Raw genomic sequence first — 27,785 nt, 5'->3', positions numbered from 1 at the left:
AGGCATAGACCATTCTGCCAGTGGTAGTGGTTGTTCTTGTTATTTTTATTGTTAATTATTAGTTTTCCACAATTTATTTAGCTTATTTATTATTTTAGGCCATACATTTATCTATAAGACCATAATATTTTAATGGAAAATGCCCAGCTGAATGTAATATGATATTCTAGTTTTGTTTAGGGTTTTTTTTTTTTTTTGAGACAGGGTCTTGCTCTGTTGCCTAGGTTGGAGTGCAGTGGCATAATCACAGCTTACTGCAGCCTCAACCTCCCAGGCTCAAGCGATCCTTCCACCTCAGCTCCCCTAGTAGCTGAGACTACAGGTAGGTGCCATCACACTCAGCTAATTTTTGTGTTTTTTTGTAGAGATAAGGTTTCACCATGTTGCTCAGGTTGGCCTCAAAGTCCCTGACTCAATCAATCCACCCGCCTTGGCCTCCCAAAATGCTGGGAGTACTACCGTGAGCCACTGTGCCCAGCCTGGTCTTTTTAAAATAAATATTTTATTTTTTATTTGAATATGTAGTTTCATATAAGAGCCAAGCGAGATATTGATATTTTATCATACAATTTTCTTTTCTTTTCTTTCTTTTTTTTTTTTTTTTTTAGGACGAAGTCTCGCTCTGCTGCCAGGCTGGAGTGCAGTGGCGCAATCTCAGCTCACTGCAACCTCTGCCTCCCTGGTTCAAGCAATTATCCTGCCTCAGCCTCCTGAGTAGCTGGACTATAGGCGTGCACTGCCATGCCCGGCTAATTTTTGTATTTTTAGTAGAGACAGGACAATTTTCAATAAGAGCTTTGTGTTCTACATGGATGAGTTTTGAGAGTGATAGAGATTTAAGTTTTAATATTTGTGATATATTCTTATAAGTGGGAACTAAACATTTATACTTATGTCCATCTACACATGGTCTTTTCTTAAAAATGTAATTATTTTATGGTTTTCCCCCATCTTTAGCCTTTAAATAATTATTTTTGTTCATATTGCGTATTTGCTATAGGTATGATACTTATTTATTATCTTTAACAAAGGAATCGAACGTGATCCTTCTTGTGCTTCTAATGTTCTGTTTTCTTATAAACTTTGTTTTGATATTTTTCAGACTATAGTCATGTCTTAGATACTCAGGTCCCAAATCTGCATGTGTTCCTCTTGTTTGTAATCAGCAGTGCTGGTTGGTGTTCCTGGGCACAAATCACAGGGCTGCTCGATGTCACACATTTCCTTGTTTGTGTATTCCCGTGATCAATATCAGCAACAGCACAGGGAATAGATTCTCTTCCACCAGCTCATATTTTTCTTAAACAGCATGTAGGGGTGTGTGTGTGTGTGTGTGTGTGTGTATTAATTTCTTGCCTTTTACAGCATAATTCAAAATCTAGGTGACATGTTCCAATAGCCGATAAGCATTTCATAGTGGGGTAGGTCAGGTTTACCGTGTAATCCCTTTGATAATGCCTTCTTTTATAAATACATGAGAGAAGTTACAATTGAGTCCTGCTGAGGAAGTAGATCAATAGGTGGCAAGTTGTTTGACCCTTCGAGTCAGAAAGAGAATTTGGTAAATTGTTAGACAGGTTATTGACTGCCCTTTAGAGAGCCAGGGGTTTGGATTCTGTAACTCCTTTCAGCTGGGGCTTGTATTTCACGTATGAGAGGCCTACATTATCATAATCCATTTTTCGCTTTTATGTTATCTATCAGCAGCTCTCGTAAGTCAGCTTTCTGAAGGGCATTCCCCATTTACGTGCTCTAATTCACTGTCTTTTAAAAAAATTATAAAATTGATGTTTTGCAACCAGAGGCATTATATGTGAGTTGTTTATGGAGGTGCTGCTACACGGAAGAAGATTAGTGGTAGAATTAAGAACAAGATGATGGCTGTGGAAGGAAATTCATGAATAGACATCGCATCAATGCTACAGGAAGATAGGCTCAAGAAGCATGTTAGACCCCAAAATCCTGGAAGAATGTCAGGCTTATAGTCATTATAATTATGCCTTTGGCTGATGTTGAATAGTGTTAATGGTACACTACCAAATTTTTACTTAAGTGGCTCGATTAGGTAGAAAATGCCCAGATTGACCCCAATATGTAAAAAAGATATTATCTTAAAATGTCTCTACCTATTAAACGGTGATTGTTCTGGTACTGCTTAAATGGGAAATCTGTGGAAATATGTAGAATTGTTGCATTTATGTTATCATGAGACTTAAAACATTTAATGGGATAATTTCTTCATTTATACAATGTTACACACCTGAAATAATAACCCAATTCGGATTATTTTTGTAAATTATTAATAGCTTATACCATTTCCTAGGACATTTTATTCATTTGAGTTTTAAAAAAATTCTTTTTTATTCAAGGGAAAAAATGTTTCGTTTTTCTTGTTATCTCATATAATAGGCTGTTTTGGTTTACAGTTCTGAAACTAACAGACAGAATCTTTTATGTGCAATGAATGTGAGTTTTAAAATCTTCTTATAGGGAATAAAATATGAAGACTAGTGAAGTGAGTATGTGTGTACTCTGTCCTGGAAGAAGTGAGTGAAGGAGGCCCAGGGCTTGGCTTTTGGGGGTTCAGGCCTTCTGCAACTTGAGCTTCCAGTAGGAAAGAAAGAACATTGTAGGAGAGAAACTGCCCAGGTAGCAGAGGCATCTGCAAAAGCCAGTGCCCAACTCCGTTCTGTTCTTGCTGCGGCAGCTTGGAGCTGGCTTCAGTTCAGATTTTCTAGGCATTGGAGGAGGTCTTCCTTAAACAAATCTGTTAACATTTTTGTTTTGGGGAGAACACAGCGCCACATAGATGTAAATTCACCAGTTTATATTTCTGCCTGAAGCTGCTGCATCTCGCTGCTCCCCTGGGCCTCCCATCCCAGCAGGAGTAGGCGCGGTCTTGGTCCATCCAATCTTCATCGCTATGCCTGGTTTCTATCCTGTGGTCCTCTGGCTGTTTGTTTCTGTTGTTCCCTCTGCTGGGGAAACCTCTTTGTTTGAGCGTGGGGCTCCTTGGGCTTCTGCAGCTCCGGGCTTTCTCTTCCTGGGGTAGTTGTGGTGGCAGCTTTCTCATGGTGAGCAGGTGATGGCTGACCCCCGTAGGGTTTATCATCATCCTCTCTCTCTCTCTACTTCTGTCTCTCTGCCTCCACCCTACTGACATGCTGTTTCCTTTTCTCACTACTTCTGGGCTTAAATGCAGACATCCTCAGTGAAGCTAACTCAGATGGGACAGATGTCCATGAAGAGAGCCAGTGTCACAACAGAGAGAATCGTTCTTTCTTTCTTCTACTCTGTTCTCATTCCATATGGTGCACGTGGGCATCATGCTTTTTTCCCACATGGGATCTGTTGGAGGCAGGGTGATGGTCATCAGTGCACACCGCTGTGTCCTAATGGTAATTTGTAGCCAGGCCTGCTCTGATCTTTCAGATGCCATTTTTGATTGGTGAGTGCCATGATGTACAGGTGTTAAGTGGTTTGAATACCACCCCTGCATGGAGACATGACTAACATCATTGTCACAAATTCCATATTTTGCATATTGGATATCTTTACTCTGTTTGTATTTTGTTGCATCACCCAGCAAAAATTGGGAGAGGGTGTTGAAATTTCTCATTATGTTGGTGGAACGCCAATTTTCCCATCTTACCAATTTTGCATTCTATGTATTTATATGTATATGTACGTATTTAAAAATTTTTTTGAGGCTAATATTAGGTACATTTACACTTAGAATAATACTTTCTTGGTGAATTGAACCATTGAACCTTAATCACTACATAGTGTCTCTATTTTTAACACTTTTATTTTATTTTTGTTTTTATTTTTTGATTTTTTTTGAACTGTAAAGATCAGATTTATTTGGAGAAAACAAAAAACCCACAACCCAAAGGATGGGATTTTATATCTCAAGACATCTCCCAGGTAATAAGTCTACAGATTATAAATCATTTTCATAGGAGATATTTTTGTACAAATTTTACATGTATTCATGAGTGGGACATTAATCAATCCCCGTTTCCATTTTAACAGGGGGGCAAGGTAGGGCAGAGGGAAAAACAGTTTTGGATACAACCATTTGGAAGGAGAGTAGACATGAAGAGGCAAACCCTAGCTTTTCATTATCTACAATCAATTTTTTTTCTTTTAAAAAAAAAACCCTTTCAATGTTCAGTATTTCTTTAAAAGCCCACTTAGCTACTAGCCAATCCACACCAATTATTTAAATTTACTTGGTACACACCTTTGTCCGTGGCTAAATTATGTTCATTATGCCCACTGCTGCAGCACGCATAAACCAACACCCCTACATGGCTGAACAGGGCCTGATCTAGGATTGGTGGGAGAAGGGCTTGCAAATCAAGACCAAGATCGAGGTGTCATTTCTCTGCTAATACTGTCTATGAGGCAGATCCCTACAAAAATGCATATAAAAGCAGGCAAGTTTAGCTACTGTGTTGCAAGAGAAACCAGGACCTTTTTAAATAGTTCTCTTCATTACCATTTATTCTCTCAAGGGAAGCTTAAAATAAAAATAAAAATAAAAAAACAACACATTGGTCTGGCCACCTCATAAATCCAACAAGCATTGGTGTGGCATTTCAGTGGAGAAGGAAACTTGGGGGGAAAAACACACCAAGGTTGTAAGAAAGGCTCCCAATTTAACTGTCCCAGTCCCTATTTATCTTAACCTTTATTCACCACCAAGACCATCCATTATTCTAGAGCACTCTGATCTACAAAAGGGGTCAAAGCATCAGGAGCAGGCAAGGAGTGAGAACCAAAAGACATCAAGAAACTGATTTGCTTGAGAAAAGCAGCGATTCTTCCTTTCACAGCTCTCCATGGCTGAGAGAGAAAATGCCCAGGAGGTCATCTATGTGACCTAGAGACTGCTTTTTGGGAGCTTAAGAGTAGCATGAAGAACTTAAGATGACAACAAGAGTCTAAATTTTTAAAGTTTCAAGGTTTCAACAGAATGTGGATATATTTGAACTTTCAAAAAAGACAGTGTTTAGAAAGGGTAAAACCAGGACACACAAAACATTGGGAGTTACCACGACCCCCAAGTGCTTTCCGGCTCTGGGAAATAACCATTCATGTGTTTGCTGGAGGTCACAATTTTCCCCTATTGCCTGGTGCAAAATGACTCATCAGCTCCCCAAAGCTTCTTTTCAAACCATGATTTTCCCATTTATTTTAGTCCAATGCAGTCCTATTCTTTATGGCTTGTAGACTCACTCCCAACTACCCCCCCTGGGGGGTAAAAAGAAAATGAAGGAATTCCCCCTAGGCTGGCCCCCAAAACTCAGAATTAAATAAGAGGAGGGGCTGGCAGCCTCCTGAAGATTAAAACAGCTTGAGGCTAAATCTACCTTTCCAAGAGTGGAAAATTTATTCAGATAATGTTAGAGAAATCACATATGCCACAATAGGATGAAAACGGAAAGGTAGAAATCTCACATTTTTCCTTACACCTTCCTCCCCTACTGCCCAACCAGATTCCAGATGCTATATCACTGTCATTACCATTTCTGCTAAATGGAGACCCCTAGGCACTAATCACACTGGCAACTGTATGGTGACACCACGCACAACAACTTTTCCACTAAAAAGCTGTAGTCTCTTTCTCTCTGGCTATGCTGGTGATTCTCCAGTTAACTTCAACACTTTAAAGGCTGCAGAAGCATGCGAAAGAATTTCATTTTTTTTTTAAAGGCAAGAAAGGTCTCCAGGAGATGATGAGTTTTACTTTGTCTTGTCTGCATAGAGATTTGATTTGCTCTCAAATGTTCCAGGGTGGAGAGAAAATAGGAGAAAGCACAGGATGTCAAGGTTTATTCGGTGTAATCTTCTCCCTTGTTTTCATCTTCACCATCAACGGAGAGAGCAGAGTACCTGCTTGCAGAACTGAATTCGGAAGCTGGGTTTTCCTCAGGTTTCTTTGGCTCAGGTGCAGATCTGGAGTCTTGATCCTTTTTGCCATCTTTCCTATCTGACTCCTTCCAGTGGTCTTTGTTCCCTGGGTCTCCTGGACCACAGCTAGAGTTCCCAGTGTGGTCTTTTGGGACATTCATCCCACCTACTTTATTTCATCTTTCCTTGCTGGTCTTTCCTCAGACGGTTGAGCTGGAGTTACTTTTCCCCCACCATTTGTAGGGTATTGGTGCTCTGTGTCTGAGCTCTGAGATGGGGCAGGAGGGTTAGAACCTCACTTCACCCAAGCATTCTCCTTTGGTGGAGGGGCTGGCATTACCTTTAGGGGCTGATCAGGTTTGGGAGATTTAGAAGTTGGAGAGTGACAATCTTTCTTCTTATTGAGTGTTTCATTTTCTAGAGATTTCTCACTCTCTCTTCTTCCTGCATCCTGGTCTGACTGACTACTGCCGGGTGTGGCGGAGGTCCCAGTCTGCGATGACTCACTTCCTGTCCTAGACCGTTCTGGTTCCTGAGTTTCTTCACCTCGCCAGCTTGAGTGTCTCTCTCCCGAGGCCGTCGTTCTAGTTTTGGCTCATTCAACTGACGCTGCAACTTCTCTTGTTCCTTCTGTAGCTGTTCTTCCACTTCTCTTTCTCTAGCAGCTGTATCAACGGGCTTTGCCCCTCCAAAGACAGAAGCAGCTCGACTGGAGTGTGAGGTACTAGCAGAAGAATCATCTCCCTTAGGAGTATTATGAGGCTTTAGATTCAGTTTGGGTCTTTGGGTGGGGACCGTCTATCATCACACCTATAATCATCCCTAGAGTAATTATCTCTGGAGCTGCACGACCCATCATCCCGTCTGTTGTATCGGTCTTCATAGCGGTCCCTGCTTCCTCTGTAGTCATCGTCCCTGCGGTACCCACTGCCAAATGCCCTCTGCCACTGCCTATCTAGCAATCATAGCCTCTAGCATAGACTCTGCTGCCTCGGTCATCATAGCGATCCCTACCGCCATATCGATCCATATCCTGGCATGGGCCATCCGGATACTCATCCCAATACCCATTGCCATACCGGTCTGAATCATAACGATCTCGAAACTTGTCTCCAAAGCTATCATCACCCCTTCTAGGCGGGTGGTCATCAAAGCTGTCTGTGGCAGAACGAGCCCTCCAGTCTGTATCTGTTTTGTCAGAATCCCGATTTCTATCACGGCCAAAAGAATGATCGTCCCTGTCTTTATCCTGTGCTTGATCAGCAACGTCCACTCCAATTCTCCTGTTACCTAGAGACTCTTCACTGAGACTCAGGGTACTGAGCAGGGAATCCAGGTCCTCAAATTCAACACCACCAAAACCTTTCAACTTCTCTGGATTGCTGGGTTCACGTGGTAAACGCACTGCCCTGATACTTAATCCTCTAAAGAATTCCTTAATTGACTCTTCTGTCACATCATAGGGTAGGTTCTGTAGAAAAGCAGTGTAGGGGGGCGATTTGGGAAGAAGGCTGCAGTCGATATTGGGTTCCCGAGCAGCCCGTGGAGCAGTGGGAAGGATTGAATGGTCAATTGCAGGCGCCCTGTACACATTGTTATCATTACTGTGCCAGTTGTTGAAACACCTCCTTCCAGGTCATCTGTTTCATCAGCCCAGCTGACAGGTTTGAAAACAAAGGTGCTTCCTCCACCAGTCCCCCCATCCTCAGCCAGAAAGTCTGTTAGGGAGATAGTTTTTCCCTTCTTATTCTTCTTCTTTGCTGAGGCTGCCATGTTGGGAGCAGGAAAGCAACACTTTCATTTTAAAAGGCATTTTGTCTCATATTAGTGTAGCTATTTTATAGTGGAATTAAAAAATATGGCAATGTCAATCTTTTAGCTGGCAAGTATTGCCTATTTACATTTTTATGATTATTAAATTGTTTCTTCCAACTGTTAAATTTCTATTTGTCCTGTTTATTCTATGCTTTTTCTCTCTATTTTCATTCTTTTTTTTGAAAAAAATTTTATTGAGTTAGATTTTTGGTTCTTCTAAAAAATTTGATATTTTACCTTTCGTAGGATTTGAATTTATGTAATCTTATTTCCATTATTTGTGATACTTAAAATGTTATTGCATGTGTTTAAACAAAATCTAAAATTCAATAATATTCTAACCTTTCTCATGAAGAATAGAACGATCTTAGAATACTTTAATTCTCATACGCCCTCTCAACTTATTGTCTAGTATTTTAGCTTTGTCTTTAAAAAAAAATCCTACATAGGAGACATTGTTATTATTCCACACAATGTGTGTGTGTGTGTGTGTGCCTGTGCATGCCAGTGTGCACATTTACATTTTATTTGCTTGCCACTCTCCTTTTTTGCATTTTAGCTTTTCCTTCTGGAATTATTTTGTTTCTTCCTGACAGTGTATCCTTTATAATAAGTAGCTTCATAGAAGACCTGATGGTGGTAATCTCTCTCAGAGTCTGCTTATTTTTAAATGTTTTATTTCTCATTCTTCTTCTTTTTTTTTTTTTTGAGATGTTTGAGATGGAGTCTCGCTCTGTTGCTGAGGCTGGAGTGCGGTGGCACAATCTCAGCTTACTGTCACCTCTGCCTTCTGGGTTCAAGCAATTCTCCTGCCTCAACCTCCTGAGTAGCTGGGATTATAGGAGTGTGCTACCATGCCCAGCTAATTTTGAATTTTTAGTAGAGACAGGGTTTTACCACATTGGCCTGGTCTCGAACTCCTGACCTCAGGTGATGTGATCCACCTGCCTTGGCCTCCCAAATTGCTGGGATTACAGGTGTGAACCACTGCACTCGGCCTATTTCTCATTCTTTAAAGATAATTTTGGATGACATAAAACAATCATTGTTGCTACAAAATGGAGTGGTCCAGACTTAGGAGGAATAATTAAAATTACATTTAAATCTTCTATCATCTTCCTGCATCCCTAACAGTTAGTTATGGTCTTGGTCCTCGGGCAAAATGACTTCCTTGGTTAAAATCAGAGTGTGAAACATGGTGCCAAGCAAAGAGATTGGTCTGTCTCCTAACTCAGAGAGGAGGAGCTAAAAAGCAGTTTCATAATGTGAGGGTTAGAACTTTTGCTTTTTAAATGGTCTTAAAAAATATGGCCAGGTATGGAGGCTCATGCCTGTAATCCTAGCACTTTGGAAGGCTGAAGTGGTTGGATTGCTTGAGCCCAGGAGTTCCAGATCCAGCCTGGGCAACATGGTGAAACCCCATCTCAACAAAAAATACAAAAATTAGCCGGGCATGGTGGCAGTTGCCTCTGGTCCCAACTACTCGGAAGGCTGAGGTGGGAGGATCACCTGAGTCCGGGAGGTCAAGGCTGTGGTGATGTGTGATCCTGCCACTGCACTTCAGCCTAGGTGACAGAGTGAGACTCTATTTGAAATTTTTTTTTTAACTATAAAGTTGTATATTTTTTAAAAAGATAGATAATATGTTAAATGTGTTAGTATACCTCTTCCTTTACGAATGAAAGCTTGTTACGCACAAAGGGGCCTGTGCTGGGGGTCCCCAAGAACATCCTCAGGTTTGATGATTCTCTGGGAGATTTCACAAGACTCAGCATACAGTCCCGCTTATTCATGTGGCCATGATTTGTTATGGTGAAAAGATGCAGAGCAAAATCAGCAAAGGTAAAATGCATGGGGACAGGTCAGGAGGAAACAAGACGCTTGTTCCAGCAGAGCCACACGGGATGCGTTTAACTCCTCCAGCAATGAATTGTGACAAACTACGTCAAACACTGCCAACCAGCGAAGCTCCTTAGAGACTTAGTGCCCAGGGGTGTGGAGAGGGGGAGTGGGTTATCACCAAATTCCAGACACCCACAAAGAAAGCAGGTGTTTAGCTGTTTGTACAAACAGCTTCAGCACAGTGAACCACTCTTGGTGGTTAATGATGGTAGAAAACCCTCCCCAAACTCAAGTTCCCAGAAACCAGAGAAGGGCCATCCTTGTAAGCACGCCTTTCAAACGCTAGCATGCAGCCCCGCCGTGTTAACTCATTTTCACGTAAAGCCCATAAGGAAATCATCATATAGCAACAAATTCTTTTGACATCTGAATTCTGCTGTCAGATCCTCTAGTTTGAGTGTAAATGCGACAGTGGTCAGGTAAATGGAAAGCCAGAGAAGGTGGACTTAAGTGCTCAGGAGGGAGAAGATGGAGATGGATATAATTGACTTAGAATATGGCAAAAGATTAAGAGGGTGTCGTGGCTGTTTGATTTCACCAGGAGACAGGAATGAAAACAAAGTTTAGAGATTTGTTAGAGCTAGCAGTCTTAAAATGAGTGGTTGCCTATAATGTTAGAGATTTATATCTATTAAACAAGGTTTATTGACTTCAGCACTGTTGACATTTGGGACAGGATGAGTCTGTCAGGGAGGGGGCTGTACACTGTACTGTAGGATAGCCGCATTCCTGGCCTCTGCCCGCGAGATGTCAGTAGTATTTTCCCCTCCCTACTCACTCCCAAATGTGACAACCAGAAATGTCTACAGACGTTGCCTATTGCCAAATGTCCTCTGAGGACAGTATGAAAACATGGGATTTACAGAAAATAAATCCATGAAGATCTTAGCTTTATATGTCTGAGTTGTTCACTAATATTTCACATTTACAGTAGTTTTCCATTTATAAAACTTTTTTCATCTGATTCCAGCAGCAACTTCATGAGAACCAGGAATATTTTATTCCCTCTATATAGATGAAGGTCGTGAAGCACAGAGGTTAAATTACTTTGCAGGAGAGCAAAGAGAAAGTAGCAGTAGTTAGTAGCCGTAGTATTAATAGTAATAATAATATTATAATTAATGGTAGACATTTTCTTGAGTGCCTACTATGAGCCACAAATGGTTTCAAATGACTTACACGTGTGAATTTTGCAGCAAGCCTGAATTGTGCTATTGTTATGTTTATCTTATAGATGAGAAAGTTGAGGCCAGAGAGTAAGAAGCCTAACCCAAAGGCACACAGATGGAAGGTAGACTAGCCAAGTACAAATCCAGGCACTTTGACTCCTGCGCTCCTATAAGCACTGGATTCTGGATAAAAAGAGAGTGTTTCTGGGTTCTTGCTCTCCCCAGTCATGTTCTTTCTCATTCCCATCTCCATGGAGGTTGCCATTTGCTTATGTTGCTTCCTGCATTTTGACGAGCTCTGGTCTAGTGATTTGCATATAACTTTTCCTGTATTTTTAACAACTGAATCTCACAGAGAAAAAAAATTTGAAGTCATCTTTCTGTGACCTAACTTTGCTATTTCAGATGCAGTCTTCTATTATTATCTTGATTCTCTCTCTCTTTATTTTTAATACAGCATTTTATGGAAATCTGGATTTGTTGCAACTGTCAGCTCAGTCTTGATACACACACTTCAGCCAATTCTTGCATAGCTCATCTAAGAGACTTCTGTTTATGATGCTAAACATTTCAGCATGTTCCCCACATCTCTCAACCAGCTCTGAATGCGTTACATGTCATATTTCCACAATTATGTTTTGTTTTCCAGGAAACTTATGAATGTGTCAATTCATCCATTCCTCCCTTTGTTTGTTTGTGTGTGTTTTTTTTTTAACTTGCTTCCTGTTTCTCTTTGAACATCCATTTCTCATGCCCTGTGTCTTCTTCCTACATTCTTACTCTTAATATGAAGGAGGAAAAAAGTGTTATTTTTCCTCTAGGCCTGGTGGAGAAATCTTCTGTTTTCCTTAAGAATTCTGTTCAAGACAATTTTTTAGGAAGACCTTTCACAACCTTTTAAATGCGGTGTTTGAAAAGGGCTTTAGAACTGTTTGTATGGTGCCACCGATTCGTGTTAGATGCTTGACTTCTCTCTTCTATAATCACACGAGGACCACCGGCCCCTCAGTTTATTTCTGTATCTGGTTTTCTTTTCTTTTTCTTTTTTGCTGGAGAGGTGGAGTTGTGGGTGAGTGGAAGTCGAGATTGTGACTTCAGAGTAGAGTGTTGTTGGATTAGGTTAGATGGACATTACTACATGGACATGATGTTGAGAAATCCAGTGTTTGATGGGATTTTCAGATGTGTTGAGTTTGAAATTAATTAGGTTCCTACAGATACTGTAATTTTTATTTTCAATATAAGGCAGTATGAGTTGCCATCTCTGTAATTACACTTATTTCTTCTGAGTCTTATAGTCTCAACTCATGAGGCCATCCCACTCTCTCTCAACAGTTAAGCCTTCTTTTTTTTTTTTTTAAGATCTTATTCTCTTGAATTTTGCTAGTTCTGAATATAATGTGAATCCCCCAATCCTCTTTAATTCATTTTAGTACTCATGACCCCTGGTAGTTTCAGGTATAAATTCCTTCTTTCCCTCAGCATTTATTAATTTGGTTACTAATACTAATTTGAACTTTTTCTCTCCTACATCAAAATTTTGTATACCTTCTTCCTGTTATGCACTTTAGAGAAAGTTATACTACATATTGATTAACCCACTATTAAAAAAATCATTAAATCTTAGGATTTAAAAAGATAATTGGAAAAGGTGCAAAGCATTGTCATCTGTTTCTAGTCCTAGATATCAATGTACATTTGCATAGTCTGTTAGTAAGTTTGCACTTTGATCATGAGGTTAGCAGGATATTTTTCTAAAAGACAGCAAAAGCTTTTCAATTTTTTTTTCCCCAGAGTATTTTTTCCAGATAGAACTTTGTTTGATGCTCATACCAAACATATCAAAGTAGTGTTTTATTTATACGCATATATTTTATAAGTTCAAATCTATCACCCTTTCATGTTGCAAAGTCAAATGGTGAGAACAATTTGATTATTTTCCTGAAATGATGCTTCAAACTTAGTGGTATGGGCAGCAAGTGAAGTTCATTACTATCCAAATAGAATTCATTTTTGTCTTGCATGGAGGAAATTTGTGCACACATAGTGAAGAGGTACAAATTGCACACTCCTCCAACAGTTCACTTTTCAATCTCAGGATGCTCTTAAATTAAACAATTAAGCAGAATTTTAATATTTATTTATTTATTTTTGAGATAGAGTCTCACTCTGTCTCCCAGTCTGGAGTGCAGTGGCACAATCTCAGCTCACTGAAACCTCCGCCTCCTGGGTTCCAGCGATTCTCCCGCCTCAGCCTCCCAAGTAGCTGGGATTACAGGTGCGTGCCACCATGCCTGGCTACTTTTTTGTATTTTTAGTAGAGATGGGGTTTCACCATGTTGGCCAGGCTGGTCTCGAACTCCTGATCTCAAGTGATCCACCTGCCTCGTCCTCCCAAAGTGCTGGCATTACAGGAGTGAGCCACTGTGCCCAACCCAGAATTTTAAATTAAATGTAAATGGCAGAAGAAGGTTGTTCCCCCAAAGCATGCCCCCAAACTGAGTGAAACTGTAAGTTAGTATGAAGGGGATCTTCCAATGGGCTGAAGTTTCTGTAACACATTTGAGAGTGGATTCTAATTACAGTTTAAAAATGGTTAAAATCCATATGTAAAATTTTCAAATTAAACATCATAGATACCTGAAAATCTCAGTGGCAACTTTATCCCACAGAATACATTTTGTAAAACAAAACACAAGAAAACATGCTCAGTTGTTACTATAGCTTTAAAATACAGCCATACGTAGTTGCTACATTTTAAAGTTCAGTAAAGTTCAACTTTCCAAGCTGGAACTTGCAAACATTACATAACACATCAGAGTTGTCTGCCCAACTTCCTCTGTCTGTTGTCTGGAACATAGTTCAGAAGTAGCACTTGGAAGAGTGTGGCCAACATTGTGTCTGACTTCAGCATAAGGAGAAAAAAGACCTTACCTGCCAGAACTTACTTGCTTGAATCAATAACTCTAGTATTTACCAACATTTTAAACAAACTTGACTATCTAGAGAAGACGAGGCAGAACTGAGTGCTGTGTGTGAGAAATTATCTCCTGACAGGCCAGCGGTTATACAAGTACAATCATCTTGTATGATTTAGGTTATTTACCTTTATAAACTTCAAAAGCATGACTTCTTTATATCATGGTCTGATAATATCTATTAAGATGACCCTATATTATCAGGAAAAAATATAACTAGGTTTGTTTATACTCTAAGAAGGCAGGAAAATCATGTAAAGGGTTTTGAAGGATGTTAATTAAAATAGTTAAAATGAGTCCAGCAGTTATGGGGTTAACTCCAACTACCTGGAACACTGGCTTATATGGGACATTGAATTCCTGAAGAATGCTAGAAAAATGAGACTTGCATGTACATTTTCCTACCATGAATCTGACTCCATGGGAGTTACAATATTTAATCTTTATTTCAGAAGTGCTAGCGTGCTTTGGGTAGGTTTTATCTGCACTGACAAATGATTACTGCATCAGCCTTCTCATGGGACACCAGGGACAGCGATGCTGAAAAGAACCTTTTACGAGGAGAGTCGAGTTTGAAACAGTGAGGACAGTGAGGACGTTTGAGAAGCCACAGGAAGAGACACATGTGGATACCAGAAAGGAGAGGGGCTAGAGAGGGAGCAGAGGGAACGAGAGGATGTTCTTTGAGGAGCAGCTCTGAGCTCTGTGGCTTTTGTGGCCACGGGGTCACAGTGCTAAAGCTATCTCCTCAGCGCCAGCCGAACATGGGAGCAGTGAGTAGACGGGACGGCAGCTCTGAATCAGTGTTTGAGTCTTTACCCGCACACAGGGAGGAAATGCCATGTCCTCACCACCAGGAGGGTCATCTGTGAACATAAGAGACCACCACATGTTTGCACAAATGTGATGCCATGCCTTATAGGACATGGGCTCTTTGGGTGGTTGTTCTGTCCCCCTCCATCCCTTCATTTCTTCTGTCCACAAGTATTTATTAAGGTCACACTAGGAGACAGACACTAGTAGGTGCTAGTGATATAGGCAGGAATGTACCCCAGCAAGGGACAAGACAGCCCACCATTGCTGCCACAGGACTTTCGTTGTACTGTGAGGCAGAGGCCTGCCAATAGGAAAAGCCATGAGCGTGATGAGCATTAGCACAAGGGCAGAAAAGTCCATCCGAGGGCCATTCCTGACCCAAACTCGGGAGGCCAGGAGAGCTTCCTGGAGAAAGTGGCATCTAAGGCAAGACCTGAAAAATAAACACAGTTTATAAAAAATGGGAAGTGGGGTGGGAAGAGGGATGGATTATCCAGGAAAGGGGAATAACGTCTCAGGGGAGCAGAGGGAACGAGAAGGGGGAACTCCGGGGACTGAAGTGATCCCTGCAGCAGAAGTTCTCAGTGAGAAGTCTGCAGAGGCCTGGCCATGGGGCCTTGGCAGACAGGAGGCCAGACTTTATTCCAAGATCAACGGGGAAGGTTTTACTCAGGGGAGTGACGTGATCAGATTTTCATTTGAGAACATTTGTTCTCAGATGAGAAGGGCAAGACTGGCTGGTGCTGTAGTCACCTAAACGATAAATGTGTCAGACAATTAAAAAATGGAGTCAAGATGGAGACATATACACATATATACGTTTATATAAGTAAATATTTGAGATATATTTGCAGATAAGATCAATAGATTTGGTGAATGAGCGATTGGATGTGTGAGGAATCTAGATTACTCCCAGCTTTCTGACTTGGGCAATGGGGCACTAATATAATAAATGAAAAAGAAGATCCAGGGAGGGGTGGGGTGATGAACAGCTGCGTTTTGGACTGGTGGAGTTGTGCTGGGTATGGAATCTGCAAATGGAAATGCTATTGGATCTGAAACTCAGACTTGGGAGTAGTCCACTCGCAGAGAGGTCCCAAAGCTGCGGGGATGATGTGATCCCCGGGTGATGGTGTAGACTGAGAAGAGAAGAGATCCCAGGTGAGGACCTTGAGAGGGGGGATGCCCAGACTTAGGGGAGCCGGCAGGAGACAGGAAAGGAACCACTAGAGGGAGCAGCTGAGCCAGGGGTGTGTGTAAACCCCGGGAAAGAACATTTCAAGATGGAGGGAGGCCACCCAAGAGGAGGACTACGAGATGTCTGTTGCTTGTGTCCACAGGAAGTCATTATAATGGGCAAGAGAAGCTTCTAGAAACAGAAGCCAGAAGGCAGTCATAGAGTTGGGGAGTGAGTCGGAGAGGAGACGGGCAGGGACAGTGAGGTGAGGCTTCTTTGTCAGGAAGTTTGGTGGAAGGATGGATGAGCTGGCACTCATGCTGGAAGGGTGTGTGGGGTGGAGGAAGGGCGGAGATTAGGAGAACCTTGAGCATGTGTGAAGATGCCCTTAGAAAAGAGAAGCCAATGTTAAGTTGTGAGCCAAACTCAGGTCCCTCTTCAGCTGTTGCGGAGTGGGGAAAGGGGGGGATGCGCAAAACAATGGGTATGTGTGAAAGTGTTGTTTTGTAGCACAATATTTTAATTATGTCCTTTTAAAAAATTTCTCCACAGACACTACCCAAAGCAGTCCTTCACCACGGTGGCAGATACACCTGAAAATCTTCGCCTGAAGCAGCAAAGTGAATTGCAGAGTCAGGTAACTTCTAGAAGATTTGTTTTGTTCGTTTGGCACTAAAGATTTTTCACAAGGCTGCTCTTCTGAGATTGTTGTCCTCGTCCTGTTCCTGCCGGGTCACTAGCCGGTGTGGAGCCTGAAAGCAGGACTGTGTGGGAATTCCGGGTAAAATTGTTGAACATCTGTATTGTTCCCGGTCTTGAATTGTCCTGATATTCTCAGTTTTGTTATTCATGTTGGACTAGGGCGAGTAATGAGTTCCGGTCAGAGTTGATGTTTCCTAACAATCTTGACTTATTTGGTCCTAAATATTTAAACACGTTTTACAAATAGCTTTTCCACACCGCATATGTGGGGAAAAACAAGGTGTTAACTTGACCCAGTTGCAGTGCGTGTGGGGCTAACACCCCGTCTGTGTATCTCACACCAGCCACGGGCTTTGTTTTCGTCCTGTCACTTTGTTCATATTTCTTTCATATGTCACATTGACAGCATGAACAAAGATGAGAACACCACAATTGGCTCCCGGTCAACCATGTTAGATGGCAACTTGCCTTCAATATGGTGAAACACATCAGTTAAGACTAGGGTTGTGAGTGGCAGGGTTTTCTGCAGGGACACCCGATCTTTTAGTAAACATGGGGTGCTCTCTTTCAAAGAAGCTGTCTTTCCTGGCACCCCATAGGAAGACACGGAGCAAGCAACTACATTGCAATCCATTGGTCAGTGGTGAAGTAAGGAGGGAAGAGGGGAGAAGGCAGGTGGAGGTAGGGGAGCCTGGGTGGTTGTAGGCCTCTTTCATCTGTTCACTGGCTGTTCACATCAGAGAAACTACAGTTTGTACATTGAGGCAGTCCATCTTATCTATCTGTCTTGAGGGTGTCTGTAAGTATTAAATGAGGTAGTTAGGTGTGAAAGCATTTCAAAAAGTGAGAAGATATTCTATGACTGTGGAGGCTTGTTACGATGGTGATAATGATGGTCCCTGAGAATTCCTGGTATGTGAAAGGGAAAAGCACAGAATTTGTGAAGGAAAGTGGTGTTCAGCTAACAGGCTTAGAAAATGTCAGTCTGTAGCTCTTTTTCTGGGGGGGATGGGAGAACGGAGTCTTGCTCTGTTGCCCAGGCTGGAGTGCAGTGGTGTGGTCTCGGCTCACTACAACCTCTGCCTCCCGGGTTCAAGCAGTTCTCTGCCTCACCCTCCCCAGTAGCTGGTATTACAGGTGCCTGCTACCATGCCTGGCTAAGTTTTGTATTTTTAGTCTAGACAGGGTTTCACCATCTTGGCCAAGCTGGTCTTGAACTCCTGACTTCGTGATCCACCCGCCTCGGCCTCCCAAAGTGCTGGGATTACAGGCGTGAGCCACTGTGCCCGGCCTGAGCAGGCAGCTTTCATTGGCTTGGGATTGAATCATTTCCTTGATGGTGTATCTGACCACAAGGGAGGTTGCAGTTGCCTGTAGTCTCTTTCTGGGAGACTTGGGATCACTTCTCAGTCCATTTAATTAGAGGAAATAATCTCCAAGTGGAATTTACTGTTGGTTAACAATGCCATGAATACATGGTTGGGAGCTACTTTTTAGTTTGTGTGAAATGCTGGTGTTTGTGTACTGGTTTTGGCTACAAAAATTGAGTGCTGGCCAAGGAGAGACACTATTACGGAGGCTGGCAAGAACACCTCTGTTCATTCACACCCTCGGGGATACCAGAACTTGGCTTTGTGCAGATCCAGCGTGCCTTTCTTCTCGTCAAGTTAGGGTTCATCAGGTAATTCTGGACAAGTACACACTGGACATAGAAGTAAATCAAGCAATCAAATACTCATTTCCTGCCTGTGATATACTTCAGTACTGTGCAAAATAATTTATAATTAGTTTCTCCTCCCTTCATAAATTTATAGGGTGTCTGAGCAAAGAGGACTAACACACATCTTGGAATGACTATATTTAATTTGTTGTAAGGACTGAAAAAGAGAAAGATCAGGCTGGAAAGCCAAGGTGGGTGGATCACTTGAGGTCAGGAGTTCGAGACCAGCCTGGCCAACATGGTGAAACCTCATCTCTACAAAAAGTACAAAAATTGGCTGGGAGTGGTGGCGGATGCCTATAATCCCAACTGCTCGAGAGATTGAATGAAGCAGAATTGCTTGAACACGGGAGGCGGAGGTTGCAGTGAGCTGAGATCGTGCCACTGTACTCTAGCCTGGGCAACAGAGCAAGACTCCATCTCGGGGGAAAAAAAAAAAAGAGAGAAGAATCAGTGTGGATTGGACTCAGTAGTGCTTTGTGCTAGACGTGAGATTTGAATGGAGCCTTCAAGGTTGAGAAAGAATCTGATATAAACACTGTCCCCTCCCTTTCGAAGGCACACCACACCCTTTGGGCTCGGTTAATGGTCATAGATGCCTTCAGCACATCCCAGGAGCAAGCATTTATTGTTTTCCTTTTATGTGTCTGACTCTGGAGATGCAAAGAAAAACAAGGTCACTGTTTTATGAATGGCTGATTTTATTCTCCCTGATGTGGCCAACTGCAAGCTTCAAAGGGCAGCATATACAAATAATTACAGGCTGGTGGGACAAGAGCTAATGGCGAGATGTGCAAAGATCTGTGGGATTGCCAAGCAGCAGTCAGGGGAAGGCGTCAGATCTTTATAAAGATTTCGCTCAAATGTCCTCTTCTTTAGAAGCAATTGGGCTCCATCAAGCAGATAACATGGGGAAATTCAATGCAATTCAAAAAACACGTATTGATTACCTACTCTGTGCACTGGGATATAAAGACATCATCATCATCAACAGCACTGCTGTATTCCAAGGACCTAATTTTACATGTATTATTTAATCACAAACAGCTTCAATGATACAGGTGTTTAGTATCATCTCTATTTAGATAAAACATTCAACCTTTAGAGAATTTCGATAACTTGCCCTTTCACACTTAGCTGGTATGGAATAGGCCCTTGGAATGGGACCTAGATCTCTGAGCCCTCGATGTCCACACTCTTCACCAGTACTCTGGTCCCCTTGCTCAGAAAGCACCTAGAAAAGATCTGTAAGCAAAGAATTGTAATACAAGGGATGATGTAGCATATGTAAAGGTAGAATTTGGCATTAAGTATAAGTAGGAAGAAGTCATTATGATTTCTTTTTTTCTGGGTGAGAGGTGAGAACACTAATGTAGGAATATTTCCATTTTTGCAAAAACGTGGATAGGTGTCTATCCTAATGGTGATACTCAGTAATGGCATTGGAATCCATTTTAGCCTATTAAATGATTTGATTCTGCATGAGAGCATTTCCTTAGAGTTTTGATATCTGGAATTCTGAACAGCTCACTGGTTTTGGTGGAAAATTGACTATTAATATTTTATAGGCTTGTTTTGATCATTTGTGGTGCTAAATGAATCACATCTATTCATAGCTCCAAGTTTTCAAATTCCGAAATCTTTTAGAATTGTGTGGTTAAAACCAGTTCACTTCTTTTAGTTCATTAGCTTACCAAATGAGCCAAACATAAAGAAAATCAAAAATTATTTTCCAATCCAATCTAAAAAGTTATTTATAGTTACCCACTGTTATCTCTTTCTTTAAAAATTTTCTCTTTTCTTTTTATTTCCCCCTTCTCTTCTCTTGAGAGGGTTATAAACACTGTGAATATTTTTAATCTAAATGCTAAATCCTCTCAAGGTTTTTTGGAATCTATATCAGGTGCCAGATTGTCATAAGAAAATTTTATGAAATACTGCGAATAAACAAACAAACCAAGAGTAGCTCTTTAGAGCCAGTGGTTCACAGGCTTTATCCAGCACTTGGTGAACATCCACTCGGCCAGCCCCTGACTGCAGTAGATGTGGACTGCCCTGGACCTTGGCAGTCAAGAGGAAGAGAGGAAGGGAAAGCCCTTTTATAGTCACTAGTTCCCTTTTGATCACACATCACAGCATGAACTGCTTCAAAGAAATAGGATAAAGAGTGGTTAGACGCCCCAACGGGCCCACAGTAGTCCATTCAACAAGAAGCAAAAGTAAGACTGCTTCTGGTGGAATCAGCAACATTATAGTTCAGCTGTGGGGGGCGTCAGGCTTTTACTGCTTGCCTTGGGCCTGGCTCACCTCATTTTCTTTAGGAAAGTGAGATCCAAAGCCCCGACTCAGAAACAAAAGTTTTGGAACACAAACTCTTGTAAGTTGGGTGATCCCTAAACTTAAAACATCCAGATGAGATGAAAAGCCCCTTAAAGAAGAAATTTCTAGCTGGGTGCTGTGGCTTATGCCTGTAATCCTAGCACTTTGGGAGGCTGAGGTGGCAGGATTGCTTGAGGCTAGGAGTTTGACATCAGCTTGGCCACCATAGGGAGACTGCTGTTTCTACAAACATTTTATAAAACATTAGGGCATGATAGTGCATACCTGTAGTCTCAGCTACTCAGGAGGCTGAGACAGGAGGATCCTGTTGAGCCCAGGAGTTGGAGGCTGCAGTTAGCTGTAATCACAACACTGTGCTCCAGCAGCCTGGCTGACACAGCAAGACTCTAAGAAACAAACAAACAAACAAAAAACCCAAAAAACAGAAAAAGAAGCTTACTGATTATTTTAATATCATGTGGTAGAAAGCGTTTCCTTTTTTGGGCTGTGTAGCACACTCTTATTGGAAGGGAAGGCATAGATGCTTGGGTGCTCTGAACCAGGGGTCTGGAGACTTCTCAAAGCCGTTGAAATGGTTCTTCCGATGAAATTCTGAGTGGGAGCTCCCACTGAGAAGACAACAACATGGAACTGTCATGATTGAAGCAGGGGAGGGAGGTAAGCCCCTGGCATCTCCAAACCCCCCTGACCCTGCTCATCTTCCCAACCCCAGAGCCTTAAGGAAATCTGGGCTTCTGTAGAGCATATTTTTGAAACAGGCTGCTTAAAATGAAGACAAAACGATAGCTACTCCCCACTTAGTTGTTTATGTGCTTGGCTTAGCTATTATGTGCTTGGCTTAGCTGTTTGCAATCATGTTGAAAATAAGAGGGATTTGGGGCTCACTGTGCTCTTAAATGGAGTGTGTGTAATTTATGAGGGCTGATATGGTGAAAGATGGAAAATGATAATGGAGAGAATGCAAATCATTCTGGAACCTTTGAGTCTTTCTTTTGTAATCTATGTTGATTCTTTTTTAATCTTCCAGGTTTCTGCAGAGTCATAAAAACATGGTTCGTAGGAAGTACAATATATGACAGTAGTAAGGGTGAGAAGGCAAAGTGATTTTTTTATAGGGAACATAATAGTTAAACATCTTTTGGGAGAAATGAAGGCACGTGTTTAGTATAAACCTTTGGAAGCTCAAGAAGGCGGTAATGTGGCTTGCCCTTGGCACGTTTCTGAACCTTCTTATTTTATATTCCATTTCCAGAGGGTTTCTCTCTCAGTTATCTGTCACCTAACCATTCAGTAAGGTGGACCTTACTGGTAAGTATTACCTAAAGCAGAACCTTTCTCAGATGGGAGTTTCATCTTAAAGTATGTCTGCTGAAGTCTGACTTCCTTCAAAGCAATGAATCCCAGACTGAGGAACTCCATTGACTGTCCAAAGACAATTGGAGAGCTATTTTGGATAGCATTGTCCATAAGTTTCAAATCCCACTCTGTATGATTGCCCGATCATAAACTTGACCTAAATTTCATTTGCCACTGAATGCCAATTGTGTGTCAGTAATTGGATATCCTGCAGTGAGTGAAACCAGATGAGGCCCTTATTCTCAGGGGGTTTATGGTCTAGTGGGAGAGAGGGTGGTAATAACGTAATAAAAAATAGGCCAGTCCTGATGGCTCACTCCTTTAATCCCAGTGCTTTGGAAAGCTGAGGTGCAAGGATCACTTGATCCCAGGAATTTGGGGTTGTAGTGAGCTACGATCACACCACTGCACTCCAGCCTGGGTGACAGAGTGAGACCCTATATCTAAAATAATATTAATAATAATAAAAAATAGGAAAAAGTTAAAACTGCAACAAGACCTGCAGAGAGAATGGAGTGTATTTTAAGTATATTTTAAGGCACTTTTGGGGAGTTGGAGGCCTGTATACCTTTCTGCAGCAGATGCATAATAAAATCTTAGAACAGTCTGCTGTGTCCTGCTCAGCTCTGGATCCCATTTCCAAATGTACATTCATTGTTCCCCATTTTTTAACGCTAGGGGACTCTGCTCTTTATTGAGTTCTTTTTTTTTTTTTTTTTTTTTTTTTAAGCCGGAGTCTCGCTCTGTTGCCTAGGCTGGAGTGCACTGGCATGATCTCAGCTCACTGCAGTCTCCGCTTCCCAGGTTCCAGCAATTCTCCTGCCTCAGCCTCCTGAGTAGATGGGATTACAGGAATGTGCCACCACATCCGGCTAATTTTTGTTTGTTTTGTAGAGACGGGGTTTCACCATGTTGGCCAGGCTGGTCTCGAACTCCTGACCTCAAGTGATCTGCCCGCCTTGGCCTCCCAAAGCGCTAGGATTGCAGGCGTGAGCCACTGCGGCTGGCCCTCTTATTATGTCTTGTCTCATTGGACAACTTCAGACTTCTAAACACAAACACTGTTTCTCCAGATAGTTTTTAGTGGGTTCTGCTGGTCTTGGACAAGAAACCTTTTATGCTTGCCTTCTAACTTTCTCTTTTCTTTGAACCTAATTTTGGCAGCTTTACACTTCCCCCTTCTGATTTTCCACCATTTGATGCTGTCTTCTGATCCATGGTGATGCTTCTTGTTCTCCGAGTAAGCACTTTCTCATGTATGAATTGGTAAAAGTTCATTGGGAGAAGCTTCAGCGTGTTTCTTTTCAAGGTTTTGAGGCAATGTAAATGATGAGAGGTTATGTTTCACATATAGGAATGGGTGAATGTGAGTAAGAACTTCAAAGGGGACGAATTCACTGGATGTGGTACGTTTCCTTCAGGGAGCACAGCATGCTAAGCAGATGTTACCTCCGACCTTTGCGATTTCTCTCATCCTCACAGTTTCCCGTAAGTCAGATCCCCGCCCTCTGCCCTGCCCCACCCCCCGCCATTTTAATCCTGGATGAAATGATGTAAGAGACAAAAATATCGGTAGTGGGAGACAGGAAAATAACCAAGATGTTTTTATTTTTGTGTCACCACTGGGTTTTTGAGCCTTTAATCACAGGGACCTGGTGTTCTACTCTCATCCCTCCTGAAATGACCTGCATCCTTTTCATCTGTTTCCCGAGGCCTGGAAAGTTGGTCCTTTGATTCCCTCCTGGCCCACCCTACCTCCCTTTCCATCATTCTTAGAGCTCACGGTGGAGGTGTGAGAGCTGTACTTTGGGCGGGCAGGCTCTAGGCTATTTGTTATGAGTAAGTGGTCAGAATCTGGTAACTGGCCCTTGAATTAGGCATTTGAATATATAGCCTATCTATCCAGGAGAATGCTTTAAAAGTATTAAATCAGGCTGGGCATAGTAGCTTATGGCTATAATCCCAATGCTTTGGTAGGCTGAAGTAGGAGGATCACTTGAGGCCGGGAGTTCAAGATCAGCTTAGGCAACATAGGGAGACCATTGTCTTTGCCAAAAAAATTAACAAATAAAAATAAACAAGCTAGGCATGGTGGTTCATGCTTGTAGCCCCAGCTACTTAGGAGGCTGAGGCAGAAGGATCACTTGAGGCCAGGGGTTCAAGGATGCAGTGAGCTATGATCATGCCACTGCACTCCAGCCTGGGTGACAGAGTGAGACCCTGTCTGTGTTAACATCATACTTTAAAAAAGCTTCCATTCGGGACAATTGTATTGTATTCTGAAATGAGATACCTGGGTCTCCAAAATATGGGTTGTGCTTTGTAAAATGGAGTTTTTCTCATTACAAAATGTCGAAAGAGAGCAATTAGACTTTCCTTCTCTCCCTCCTTCCCTCTGTCTTGATTTTTGGTGAGGTCGAGGATCAGGATGATGCTAAATCAGAAATTAAGGTGACACAAATTTGATCCTAACTGGTAGAACTGCTCTGGACCCCTTTTGACTGACACTGAGTTCCTATTTCTGTGGAATTTTTCTTATTTACAGGAATCCATGATCTGTAAATGTCTTCTAAGGGAAATCTAATAAGCATCTTTAGCTACTGAGTTAGCTTCCTAAGCACACAGTATTTTAGACACCAGACAGCTAAATATACCAATTCCAAGTGATTTACTTAAACCAAAAAAGTGAAATATAGTAAAGCCAAGAATTCTATTCTATTTTTAATTAAGCAATTGTAGAACCTTAATACTGATTTTTTAAAAAAACCTCTAGAATGGCTTTAATGCTTGTAAACCATTGAAATTAAAAGCTCTTAACTGTATTTCTGCTATTGGACAGAGAACATATCTGTTATATAAGTTTTCCTTAGAATTGGATAATTTCCAAGGCTTTGAATCTTTTTATTCTAGCATATATTATTCTTCATAGGAATACCACTTAATGTCTTAGGAGTGTGTATGTATATGTGTTTTCCATCATTATATATATATATCATTATATACATATATAATAAATATTACATGTAATATACATATATGTAGACATACATACAATATACATACATTGCATACAATAGGCATACAGTAGACACCCCTTTTTTTCAGGGAATATGTTCCAAGAACCCTAGTGGATGTCTGAAAACTGCAGATAGTACCAAACCTTATAAATACTGTTGTTTCCTATATGTATCTCTCTACAATAAAGTTTAATTTATCAATTAGGCACAGGAAGAGATTAACAACAATAACTAGTTTACATTCCCAACAGCAGGTTTTCACTGCATCCATGCCAACATCTATTATTGTTTGATTTTTTTGATTATGGCCATTCTTGCAGGAGTACGGTGGTATTGCATTGTGGTTTTGATTTGCATTTACCTGATCATTAGTGATGTTGAGCATTGTTTCATACGTTTGTTGACCATTTGTATATCTTCTTTTGAGAATTGTCTATTCATGTCCTTAGCTCACTTTTTAAATGTAACTAAATATCATCTGTTCTCCAAAAAAACCTATGGCTAAAAAATTTAAAATTAAAAAAACACAACAGTAACTAATAGTAAGATAGAATGATTTCAACAGTATGCTGTAAAAAAAGTTATGCAAATGTGGTTTCTGTTTTTCTCAAAATATCTTATTATACTTTACTCACCTGTTTTCAGCCCACAGGTGACTGCAGTTAACTGAAACTGTGGAAAGTGAAACCAGGGATAAGAGGGTACTGCTGTACATATATATAGATATGCAAACATATGCAATACGTGTATAAATATATGCATGTTTTTACATACATTTGTATAACATCTACCTATACACATATACACACACACATAATAATAATAATATAACAAAGTTAACTTGGAAGGACAATGTTCAGGAAAGTCTTGAAAACCTGAAAGACCGAGAAAACATGAAATGTCTTTTCTCTTTTGTTATCAATGACTAAGTATGATTTAATTCACTGCTGGACACTCTGACAGTCACCTTATTGCAATCTAAGTTCCCCATCTGTGAATTAGCTTTGCAGTCTCTGTCTTTTAGTTATTCCGTATGTTTTAAGAAATAGCTAACATGACAAAGCGTAACAGAAATATGTAGTATTACTTCTGGAAGTGTGGTAATGAGATCTTCTTCAGAATATTACTGATTCCAGAGGATAGATCTCTCATTCTACTATATAACAAGCATAGACGTAATTAAAGAGGCTTTACCTGTTTTAGTGGGTCTTTCTCTGTGTATTTTGTTCATTAATTTAAGGTTTTTTAATGTCTGTTTTCATCTTTGTCCTTTTTTGTAGATTTTAAACGAGAGGCCAGTGATCTTATTAATTTAATGGTTGCTAATAAATAACCACGCTAAGCAATCACCTGGATGATATTGTGCCATTGGATTATAAGGGTGATAATGTATGAAATGAAGTAGAAAGAATGGAAGGTAGTTTCATAAAAAACAAGAGTCTTGTAAGAATGAAGAGCAAGACACTTTTCTGACAGGTGGACGGATGCTTTTCCAGTTCTTTCTTGGTGTAAATTACAAATGGAAAAAGACCATGGTATTGTTGGTTTCAAACCTTTACCAGCAAAGAAATCTCACTGAAGGACCCTCCGTACTTTCTGTAACTTATTCTGTATAAGGTGCTTTAATTATATATTGGTTTAATCTGCATTTAATGGATACCTCCTTTGGCCCAGCCCTGCCTGCTCTTGGGTGGGGGCTGTGTGAGGCGAGAGACCAGCGGCCCTGGGGAGAGGGGGTGAGTGGAGGAAAGACCTGAGCCCTGACTTAGAGGTGTTTGTTGGGTCCCCTCAAAATATATTCTCCCAAATTCTGTAAAGTTTTTTTTTTTCTGTATTTCATTTGGCTTTCTCCTCTCATTCTCCACTGAAATGTTTACCCTTTCTTTGAAAGAAACCCAAAAGTGACTCTTTTCCTCTTTCCATGGATCAGATGCCAAATTCTCTGAGGATATGTCGAGTAAGAAAGGATCCTTTATCTTGTTTGGAAGGAGCTCTTCCTGTTTTTCTTTCCCCGCCCAACACCTGTGCCCTTTTGTCAAGTATTTATAGAACTTACTCCTTCTTAAAATAATGTGGATCGAAAATGGTTTTGATTGCTTCATGGACACAGGAAGACCTCTCCAATAAAAGCAACTTTCTTCTTATTGTTATCCTTGGCAAAATTAAATCACGTCGTAAGCAATATCCTCTTGTCGTCCATCAGACTCTAGACGGGTGGTTCCTAACACTTTTTGGGTCATGGACCACGATGGAAATTTGGTGAAAGCCCTGCAACTCCTCCTTTGGAAAAGTTATGGTAGCCAGCTTTAGAATATAAATGCAGAAGTTCAGGGCATAGTGACCCCCATCAGTGGAACCCTGGAAAGTCTCAGGCTTTAGCAGGAGTGGCTGGGCTGGCCAAGGGAAGGAACAGGGAAGAAGGACTGGTCGGATGTACAGGTCTCACAGAAAGTGGTGGCATTGTCACAGAAAGATGATGGACTCCCTGCCTTCTAAGCACAATTTTATTTTATCTCCATTAAAATATTAACTCTTGGAAACATGAACTCTTACTGCCTTAAAAAAAGCAATCTAGCAGCAAGTGTTAAAACTTGAAAAATACAAATACGTTTTGGTCTGGCAATTCCACTCCTGGGAATCTCTCCCATAGAAACAAAATTATCAGCATAGAAAACATAAGCACAAGGATGTCTATGACAGCACTGTTTGTAGTACACAAAACTGGAGACAGAGTGAAAGCTCTTCTGCAAGAGAATAGTGAGTTACATTATGATAATCCATACCAAAGAATATGATGCGGTCATTTAAAGGAAGGAAATAGAGATCTATAGCCAAATGCCTTGGAGGTGTGTCTGTAAAGTGTTGCTCAGTGAG

The 27,785-nt window shown here is 41.1% G+C and overlaps 1 protein-coding gene and 1 pseudogene across 2 annotated transcripts in view; one reads left to right on the top strand and one right to left on the bottom strand.

Moving 5' to 3' along the window:
- The window catches only part of NEBL (nebulette), a 377,590-nt gene that overhangs the window by 133,494 nt on the left and 216,311 nt on the right, over nucleotides 1-27,785 (top strand). For both annotated transcript variants that reach the window (XM_005564770.4, XM_045399653.3), the window contains exon 3: nucleotides 16,329-16,413. In XM_005564770.4, the coding sequence (XP_005564827.1) occupies nucleotides 16,329-16,413 (85 nt within the window). The remainder of the gene's footprint in view (nucleotides 1-16,328; nucleotides 16,414-27,785) is intronic.
- Nucleotides 5,841-7,692, bottom strand: LOC102146373 (eukaryotic translation initiation factor 4B pseudogene; annotated as a pseudogene).

Source organism: Macaca fascicularis, chromosome 9, assembly GCF_037993035.2.
Source record: "Macaca fascicularis isolate 582-1 chromosome 9, T2T-MFA8v1.1".
Classification (NCBI taxonomy): Eukaryota; Metazoa; Chordata; class Mammalia; order Primates; family Cercopithecidae; genus Macaca; species Macaca fascicularis.
Note: the sequence above shows the minus strand (reverse complement) of the source record. Positions and strands in the feature narration are given on the sequence as shown.